An 11090-nucleotide genomic window follows, 5' to 3' on the forward strand; every position below is an offset into this window, starting at 1 on the left:
GTCGAATGAAAAAAAAAGCAGAAGATGGGGGAGGAATAGAAAGCAGATAGACAGAGATGATAGGAGGGGGTTAAAGACAGAACATAACGCTGTACTCTATCTCCTGTCTGTCATATTTCACAGCACATTCATTTCGGGGTCTAAGAATTTCTCAAGAGATTATTGAGTCCCAACTCGCAGTCAAGTCAAGTCCAGAAAACACGATCCAGAGCCTCGACACTTCACATTTCGCGACGAACATCGAGAGATAACACGGGAGGAACATCATGATGTAAGTGTAATGCTGTTAATCGCATAAATATTGACGAATTTGTAAACGTTTAGCACATTTAACAAACGGAAACGCAGCTTTTTTCGACTAACGTTAACCAGGCTAGCTGCTTGTTTAGCATCTGGCTATGCGACTGTGTTTTTACATTCACGTGACATATATGTAACCTTAAGATGTTGTGTTTCAGTCCTAAATGTTGAATTGCAAATGTTAAAGACGTTGAATGTGGAAAAATCTGTATTTTGTAACGTTATGTCTTCCGTAGCGGATGGTGAGCCGTCATATGACTAACGTTAGTTAGCCGCTATTAGCTTGAGCCGTTTTCAATATATCTTAACGTGTTAAATATGATTTAGGCATTGAAACCGTGTGATGATCTTTTCTTGGTTGGTTTATACGTTAATGCTTAGCAAATCTGTCGATTGATTCCAAGTTGAAGCTTTTAAAATGACATTGGGCTATGCACCAGTTGTTTTCATGCAAGTCATACTAATACGTATTGTACCTTTTTAACTCTTAACTTTCTCTGTGTTAATGTAAAAATATTTAGATTGCAAATGCTTTGAATGTTCAGTAAACGTCAAACTGATTAAATGGGTTAAGTTTATACGGTAGCAAACTGTAAATGGCTTTGTTTGACTTTTTAAGCCATTATATTATAATTTCCGCCTCACATATATGAGTCATTTCTTATTTCTGTTGGTCTTGTTATTCTTGTTGGATAAGATCACAGGAGGAGGAGGAGGAGTCACAGCTTTTGTGTGATAAACTTGTTAAAAGCCCTTGTCATTCTTGTCATAATTTTCATTAATGTTTTTCTCTATTTATTTTGTCTTTTCAGTGATGCATCTGCTGGAAGAACCATGAGCATTGACGGTTTGTGTTCCCTGCGTTGGTCAACTTGCAGATAACCAGTGACTGTAACATGAGGAGCGGTGGAGAATGACATCTTATCTCGGGGGTTGTTACAGAAAGCCAGAGAAAATGAACAGGGTGAACGGATACGCAATCATTTATTTAGTGTTCGTGATTAGTTTCTGCGCGGCCGAGGCTTTGAACATCTCTGCGGTGGATGGAGATGAAAGAGAGAATGGCACGGAGGCAGATAATGGCGGCTCGGTTCCTGTGGTGCTCACCAAAGTTAGCCAGATCATCGCCCGCGAGGGGAACTGTGCTTTAATTGACTGTAATATCACCGGCGACCCTTTTCCAAATATCCAGTGGTTCAACTCCCACGGACACCTGCTTGACACTCAGAGAAGTGGTATGTTTACTGTATAAAAATCATTTTCAGACACCAATGCATTCTCATATATCACTAGGCATGCACTTGTGCATTTGTTTTGAAATTTAAGGCCTGGAAAACCCTTGAAATTAGCTTGAACTATCGAAATGCAATATATCTCTTAAATAGGTGTTTAATTAAAGCACATATCTTGAAAAAAAAAAAAAAAAAACATCATTGCCTTTTCATTTATTTCAATTCAGTTGAGTTGTGTAAACATGGTTAAAGATACCAAAAGAGGAACATATGAACTGAATCAATTGAGTGAGTCATTTATGCTGGAATCGCTCCAATTGACTCCAACTCATTACTTCAATCATCCAGTTCAATTGCGAATAATTTAGATTTAGCAACATTCCGATCGAAATCAAATGATTCACGATTGAACTGAATTGCGAGTATTGCGAGTCAATTCATTTAGAACGGAACTTGTTCGTGTATCAATTGGCAAATTGAATGATTCAGATCAAACGATTCCTTATACGTTATTTGAAGTCCCGATATGAAACAAATGATTTGCGATAAAAAGCGAACTTTGGAGCACGTATGGCAAATCATTTGGCTGAAGATGCGAAAAGAGGAACAGATATATTGAATCATTTGAGGGAGTTATTTACACGTTTGCGCTGGAATCAGTCCTGTTGATTCAAACTCGTGACTTTAATCTTAAAGTTCAAGCGATTGACTTAACAAAAACCTGATTAAATTAACAGAGCCATTGATTTCCAAATTTTTGACATCGCTTGTAATGATTTTACAAGCCTTTTAAAACTCCAAATCAGTTAAATCAAGTGCCCTAATCGAATCGTGAATGATTTGTTTTATATCAGGACTTCGAGTGGCAAATCGTTTGATTTAGATCCGAACTTCACGTATTACGAGTCATTTAATTTAGATCGGAATTTGTTTGTAAATCAGTTGGCAAAATGAGTGATTCAGATCAAATGATTCACAATACATGATTTTGAAGTCCTGATATGAAACAAATAATTTGCAATATGGAGTGAACTTTGAAGCGAGTATTGTGAATCGTTTGATTTAGATCAGAACAGATTTGTGAATCAACTGGCAAATTGAAGTGGATCATTTGATCTGAATCAAATACATTATTTGAAGTCCCAATATGAATACAAAGCGAACTTTGGAGCACGTATGACGAATCATTTGGCTGAAGACGCGAAAAGTGGAACAGATGAACCGGATCAATTGAGTGAGTCATTTAAGCTTGAATTGCTCCAATTTATTCAAACTCATTACTTCGATCATTCATTTCAAGCAATTCACTAGCAAAAACCAGATCAAATTAAAAGAGCCATTCATTTTCAGATGTTGCCTTTCGAAACTCCAAATCAGTTAAACCATTGCGTCACAAAGTGATTCACTTCAAATTGCCCCAATCGAATCACAGATCGCGAATGATTTGTTTCATATCTGGACTTCAGATGGTGAATCATTTGATTTAGATCGGAGCTTGTTCATGAATCAATTGGCAAATTGAATGATTCAGATCGAATGGTTCACGATACGTGATTTGAAGTCCCGATATGAAACAAATGATTTGCGATACAAAGTGAACTTTGGAGCATCATTTGGCTGAAGATGTGAAAAGAGGAACAGATGAACTGAATCAACTGAGTGTGTCATTTATGCTGGATATTGCTCCAATTTATTCAAACTCATTACTTCGATCATTTATTTCAAGCGATTCACTTATAAAAACCAGATCAAATTAAAAGAGCCGTTCAATTTCTAATTTTTGACATTGCTTGTAATGATTTTACAAGCCTTTCGAAACTCCAAATCAGTTAAACCATTGTGTCACAAAATTATTCACTTCAAATCACGAATCATTTGCTTTAGTTTGGAAATGGATCGTGAATCAGTTTGCTAATTGAATGATTTGGATCAAATGATTCACGATGCACGATTTGAAGTCCCGATATGAAACAAATGATTCTTGATATGGAGCGAAATTCAGAGCATGTTTCATGAATCATTTGATTTAGATCAGAACGGATTTGTGAATAAACTGGCTAATTGAATGATTCAGATCAAATGATTCACCATACGAGATTTGAAGTCCCGATATGAAACAAATAATTCTCAATACGGAGCGAATTACTGGGGGCGTATCGCAAATCATTTGATTTAAATCAAACATGAATCCCTCTGATTGATTCAAACATAGACTTCAGTTATTCAGTTCAAGCGATTCACTTATAAAAACCATATCAAATTAAAGGAATATTCATTTTTGAATTTTATCATCACTTGTAATGATTTTACAAGCCATTCAAAACTCCAAATCAGTTAAACTGCTGCGTCGCAAAATGATTCACTGTTTTGAAGTACTCCAATCGAATTGCTTATCGCTAATGATTGTAAAATGTAGTTTATAGCTGGGATTATCCTGAATTTTCAGCATCATTACTCCAGTCTTCAGTGTCACATGATCCTTCAGAAATCATTCTGATATGCTGATGCAAATGCCTTTAACATATTATAGGCTTTAGTGCTGAATATATATATACAGGGGTTGGACAATGAAACTGAAACACCTGGTTTTAGACCACAGTTAGTATGGTGTTGGGCCTCCTTTTGTGGCCAATAGAGCATTTTTTCTTTTGGAATGACAAATACAAGTCCTGCACAGTAGCCAAAGGCATTTTGAGCCATTCTCCTCTTGCAGATCAGGGGTCAGGTCACTACATGATACTGGTGTAGGAAAATGTTATCTGACTCGCTCCTCCAAAACACCCCAAAGTGGCACAATAATATTCAGATCTGGTGACTATGGAGGCCATGGGAGATGTCCAACTTCACTTTCATGTTCATCAAACCACTCTGTCACCTGTCTTGCTGTGTGTACTGGTGCATTATCATCCTGATACATGGCACCACCTTCAGAGTACAATGTCTGAACCATTGGGTGCACATAGTCAACCTTCACACCTGTTCTTACTGGTGAAATGTGCAATCAGTGAAGATTGGCCACCAGGCTGCAAAAATATAGCCATGAAACCTCCAACATTATATTGGCCAGTGTTTCAGTTTCATTGTCCAACCCCTGTATATTTGTTTTGGGAATGACACCACAGTGGATATTTTCCATTATGATGTATTACATCCGCTCTTTTGAGATTAATCCATTACGCAACCGTTTGATCTTTAAATCTGGAGATGTAAAACGTGACTCAGTAATTCCCAGCTGGAGTGTTATTGAGTCTGAGTTCCTGATGAATGACTTTTGGAGGATTACTGATGGTGTCGTGTATGCTTGGTTAATGAAAAAATACTAACAGCATTTTAACCGAAGTGACATTCCTGCTATTCAGTTAAGCCTGTGTAGACAAGTGCACTGGGTGTGTGACTGCGAAAAATGAGTGTGAACTATAGACTGTTTGATGGGTTTCATCTTGCAGAGCATTAACAGCATAAACAGAATAACACTGCAGAGTCATTTTTTACTGTCTATATTTTAATTTTAAAGGAGTAATTCACTAAAAAATTAACATTTTGTAGTGACCAATGGATCCTCTGCAGTGAATGGGTGCCATCAGAATGAGAATCCAAACAGCTGATAAAAACATTGTAATCCACACCACTCCAAGAAACAAATTGGGCATTAACATGTTTTTATCCATATCCATCTGTAATATTGCTTCCTCCAGTAACATGTGAAAATGGTCTAAAACAGTTTTCTTGCAACCCATTTTACTGTCATTTTTCAGTGAATCAGAATGTAAGAAAGGAAGAAATATGAAGTTGAACTTCATTTTTACCATCAGAAGTTGTTGTTGTTGTGGGGGACTAACTATTTCCTGAAAGACCGGCACTTTTAAAAATAAGCAGCACTTTGGCCTACATTACATCAGCTGAAGGAAAGCTAATTCAATTCGTCATTGCATGTTGTTCATTCAAAGTGAGACCAGGATTATGCATGATGAAAATCCATTTTAATTTCATATTATTAACTCTTAACAAACAGCTAATAGTCAGCAGTTAAAGTTCAGATGCTTTTATTTTACTTGCATAAAGCATTGCTGAATTGTTTCATAAAGGTCCGATTAAATGATCTCAGGTTGCTGCCAGTAATGCATTGGTGAACTGGTGCCAGAGAGTTACTGATATGGAGTTTATAAATTTCCATCAGCACTTTAAACACAGGCGGCTTGTGCATTATGTATGTGCGTCCTTCAGACAAGGTGGACGGTTTAAGAGTTTCTACACAAACAAGACAGAAACTGACACTGGATCAGTGTCAATGTAAATGCATGTCTGTGGTTTATGCAAAGACGATTAATCATGGCCACAGTGTCTTGAGGAAATGGGTTTACAAAAAGGGTGTTTACACACACCGCCGTACACCAGTAATTTTGAAAGCATGTCTAGCCATGTTGTCTTCAGCTCTTTATTTGGTGGAAAGGTTGTAAATTGTTTACCCCAAACCTGATTGGCATACCTCTATTTTTGCCTGTTATCACAGTTTCACTTTACTTGTAACCTTCTCTGTCAGCTCAGCTTATTCCGTTAGAACATTGTGTTTTCTTATTTTGCGGTAATGTTAGGATGTCTTTATTGCATTATCGGGGATGCACATTACCTAGAAAAAATGGGGAGCATTTGTTCTGGCATCTTGATTGTGATCTGGCACACACTAATGTAATTGGTTGACTTTTATGGCACTGTTTCAGTGTTTACAAGAAAGTGGGTTGCTATTTTCAGCAGTTTTGCAGATTTGTAAGGTAAATCTCAGATCTTAGAAGGTACTAGTAAGAAAGACTAGATAACCATGAGCATGTTTCACTTTGAGTTATTTTAGTGCTTATTACTTTTGGATGTTCAGGAATTATGATTACGAAGTCTACGCACATTTCTGCTTGTCTCTTTAGGTGTTTTTGTTTTTTGTATAGCTAGTCACAGATAGACTATGGAAGCCCGTTTCCACCACTGAATAAAAAAAAAAAAACAATAAAATGACTAACTCACAATTTAAAAAAAAAAAATTCTCAGAATTGCATGATATAAACTCAAAAGATATAAGTTTGCAATTCTGACAGATGACGTCAGAATTAAGTGATATAAACTCGCGATTGTGAGCTACACAGTCAGAATTGCGAGAGATGCATTTCTCAGAATTGCAAATTTATAGCAGTTTTAAGAAATTAAGTCAGAATTGCGAGATTAAAACTCACAATTGAGAGTTATAAAGTCAGAATTGGCTTGCAATTCAGAGAAATAAGAGTCAGAATTGCGCGAAATAAAGTCAGAAATGGCAGATTAAAAAATAGCAATTCTGACGTTTTTGTCATAATTGCGAGTTTATGTCACAATTTAGATTTTTTTTATCACAATTCTTTATAAAACTTGAAAGTTTGTATTTAAGATTTGGGAAGTCGTGATTACGACATTAGGTGCATTCAGATCACTTTGGTCAGAACATGGCGATGTACCTTTTTGACATAAAATTCAACAAGAATTTTTCACTCTACATTTACAAAATAATGAAAGATTATTATATCAGCCTATTTTTTGTACATGTAACTTGATTTTATTGTTAAAATAAAGGGAAAAAAATATCTTTATCCGCCGCCTTCCCCATGTTTTCTAAATTTCACACCCTCAACTTGTAAAATTGAATAAATAACGACAAATCTCGGACACGTAATTACAACTTTTTGGTGACAATTAGGGCCCTGTGAAGTCAGTTTTATTTTTTCTGCATTTTCAGTTTTTTTTTCCCCCTTAAATTTAGTTTTATTTTTAACAAATTCTGTTTTCCATTAATTTTCTGGATTCCGGTTTTGTTACATTAAATTTAATAATCAAAAGCATCTTTAAATTATTATATATTTTTAGAAATACTGTGTTGTGTATTTAATTTTGTTCTGGTAAATATTCCTTAAAATTATGTTTTAATAATAATTTTAGTAGTAGTAGTACTACTACTACTACTGTCATTAAATTAAGTAATATATTTCCGTCACAATTTCTTCAAGTTAAACCAAACTTTTATTTTGACTGGTTGCTGTCAAGTTTCTGTTTGTAAATGATATGTTGGTAGTTTTGGTTTTTCTCACAAGAAACTGTAAAATGCTCATGAAGTGATACTGAGAGCAGTTGTAGATACAGTTTATGTGTTCATGCAATTAACTCATAAATATGACTTCAATGCACCATTAGAACAATGATTTGCCAGAATATAAAATCATTTCACTCAAGTTCATTTGATCTTCTTTTAATGATCAAATCAAACCTACAATCTTTTATTTTTCTCTCTTTTTCTGCAGATGGTAAATGGTGGATTCTGGACGATGGCGTCCTCAACATCACCAGCATCACATTCGCAGACCGCGGAAAATACACATGCGTGGCCTCCAACTCGCACGGCAAGGCCAACTGCACGGTGACGCTGCGCGTGGTCTTCACCAATGGAGATATGGGTGTCTACTACATGGTGGTGTGTCTGGTGACGTTTACCATCATCATGATTCTCAACATCACTCGCCTTTGCATGATGAGCAGCCACCTGAAGAAAACCGAGAAGGCCATCAACGAGTTCTTCCGCACGGAAGGCGCAGAAAAGCTTCAAAAGGCCTTCGAGATCGCCAAGCGCATTCCTATCATTACCTCAACTAAAACGCTGGAGCTGGCAAAGGTCACGCAGTTCAAAACCATGGAGTTCGCACGCTACATCGAGGAGCTAGCGCGCAGCATACCGCTCCCGCCGCTCATCATGAACTGCCGCACCTTCATGGAAGAGATTCTCGAGGTCGTCGGCGTGGAGGAAATGAGACACACTTTTGTCCGACAAGCGCCTGAGAGTCACGACGTGGCGGTTGCCGGCACATCCAGCGACGTTTTCACCATCTTGCGCGAACGAGAGCGGGCGAGGGAGAGGGAGCGCAGCGATTCTCCAGCTGCGGACTCGGACGACGCGTCACTCCACGAGCAGCCGCAACACATAGCCATTCAGGTTTCGGTTCATCCGCCGTTAGCTGCCGCAGGATGCTGTAACATGGAAGCTCCGCCTCTTTCCAAAGTTGTCTCCTCTTCACCCCCATTGGCTCAGCTGCCTCTGGAGGCGGAGCCCGAGGAGAATGAAAACAAGGAGGAGGAGCCTGTGCAAGAGGATGGTGCTACACAGAAAACCCAAGTCATTTATGAAAGCCATGTGTAATATCCTGAAGGAAGGGTAGATAATGACCTCGCTATGCATTTTTCTTGGGGAACGAAAAGGTCAAGGTTTGTTTTTCTTCTCAGATGTTGCTTTCTATTAGTCATCTTAGGGAAGATGAAGAATAGTTGCGTTTTTGTTTGGTTGAATCTCGCAAAACTCACATTTCTGGGTCATATTTTACCTTGAAAACTGAGGGGAGAAAGAGGAGTTGTGTTTTGGATAAAACAGCCCATTTTTCCTAGATTTTGTCACAATTAACCCTTTGTTTTTTAGAAGCTTTTGTAGTTCATAAAATGTTCTCATTACTGTACAATTAAAACAATATATTTTTCAAATTTTAACTATTAAATATTAAAAAAGCAAATAGAACACTAAAAATAGTAAATAATACAAAAAGTAAATAAAAAAAGAAATACAGTTAAGGTCAAAAGTTTAAATACACTTTGCAGAATCTGCAAAATGTTAATTTTACCAAAATAAGAGGGATCATACAAAATGCATGTTTTTTTTTAGTACTGACTTAAATACGATATTTACATAAGATGTTCACATTAGTCCCTTTTTTCAACTGAGGGACTCAAATGCAACTATTACAGAAGGTTCAAACACTCAATGCATCGTGTTTCCTTCTGAAGCATCAGTAAGAGCCAGGGGATGAAAACTTTTGGAAAAGCAGTACTAAATGAAAAAAAAAAGATATTTAGTCAAAATTAGAAAAATGTATACAATCTTCATTACGTTCAAAAGTTTTCACCCCCCAGCTCTTAATGCATCTTGCTTCCTTCTGGAGCATCAGTGAGCATTTGAACCTTCTGTAATAGTTGCATATGAGTCCCTCAGTTGTCCTCAGTGTGAAAAGATGGGTCAAAAAAATCATGCAGTTATTGTTAAAAAGGGTTTAAATACACAAAATGCTGAAAAAAAAAAAAAATTTGTGGGACCTGAAGGATTTTTTCTGAAGAACAGTGGTCAGTTTAACTATTCAGAAAAAACTCATGAACAACTATCACTGAACAAACAAAAAAACAGCTATGGATCATTCAGGCAGTATCAAGTGTATAAAATAACATGCATGTATGATTCCTTTTATTTTACTAAAATTATTATCATTTTGCAGATTGTGCAAGGTATATGTTAACTTTTGACCTCAGCTGTATATTTTGCATTACAGTAATGAGAATTTGTTTGCCCAGTATGCTTAAAATAATATTATTAGTCCCAAAAATGAGTTTTCTTAGGGTAAAATATAACCTTGATGCTTCTTTTGTAAGATTGACCTGTTTATAAGTTATATTTCCCATGACAATGAATACTCATGCTGAATGTATTTTGTTCTCTATTTATTTAGAACATCCAGGTTTGCCCATGATTTATTGTTTGGCATAGTTACCAGAAACTAGGGCTATCGAGGGATACAAAGCAAAGTAGTTCTGTTGGATGTAGTTACAGATGATCCATTTCACCAATGAATGAGAACGAATGACTGATTAACACATTTGGCTGAAAGTAATGCTCTCACACTGTTTGAGGCTGAAGTGCAGTTTTCATTCAACAGAAATCCAACATTTTTGAAAATAGTGACGTGTGCCGTAAATTCTACGATCTCGCTCCCTCTTGTAATGCATGGACAAAGCATGTCGATCTGTTTTCAATGCTGGACTCGGAGAGACAAAACCTTCATTCGTGTGATCTCGTCTGCTATGTGTTATTTATCATTTGTGTCAGGTAAACACGGCGTCGTCACTTTGAATAACATTGTAGAAATTTCCGTTTTGAGATTTCGAGGCATTTTATTCAGTCGAGTTTCCACTGGAGTCTTTAAACTGTTACTGTAATTAATGGTAGTATTATTACTTTACTTAGTAGTACTTTTGTACTAGTAAGTATTACTTTTGATTTCAAATGCACAGCTGTTTCTTTTGAGTGTTTTATTTTAACCTGAGCATCCAACAAAGAGTTTCTTTACAATGGATCCCCAGTTATAATAAATAATCTCTTCTAATGTCCTAGAAACACTGGACATACAGTTTTGCTTCCTAAAAAGGCTCACCTTTTAGTTCGTGTAAACAAGTTAGAATTTTTCAATGTTGATCTTGCTTTTCTCTATATCCTAGCAGTCTACTGCACTGCTGATAGCTAGTTAAAAAAAAGTTAAGCACTAGTCTTTCCGAATGTTCCTGGTCAGGATTGTCAGAGGAAGCGATGGCCACGGTGCTCATCAAAACGCTGTTTTTTTTTAAGTAGTGAAATAAAGCTGCTGTGTACCCATGATTCCCTGTGTGTTTGTCTTCATTCACTTAGATCTTCTGATAAGCCTTTGTTTCATCATAATGCTTTGTCGGCACCTGTTGATC

At 36.7% G+C, this 11090-nt stretch overlaps 1 protein-coding gene across 1 annotated transcript; it reads left to right on the forward strand.

Annotated features, from left to right (window-relative positions):
- Positions 1-9577, forward strand: LOC141316989 (microfibrillar-associated protein 3-like). The gene is made up of 3 exons (XM_073832859.1): positions 1-271; positions 1113-1535; positions 7847-9577. Exons 2-3 carry the CDS (start codon positions 1214-1216, stop codon positions 8734-8736), a joined length of 1212 nt encoding a protein of 403 aa, XP_073688960.1. The 5' UTR covers positions 1-271; positions 1113-1213; the 3' UTR covers positions 8737-9577.
- Positions 9578-11090: the final 1513 nt, after the last annotated feature.

This window comes from Garra rufa, unplaced genomic scaffold, assembly GCF_049309525.1.
Source record: "Garra rufa unplaced genomic scaffold, GarRuf1.0 hap1_unplaced_197, whole genome shotgun sequence".
NCBI lineage: Eukaryota > Metazoa > Chordata > Actinopteri > Cypriniformes > Cyprinidae > Garra > Garra rufa.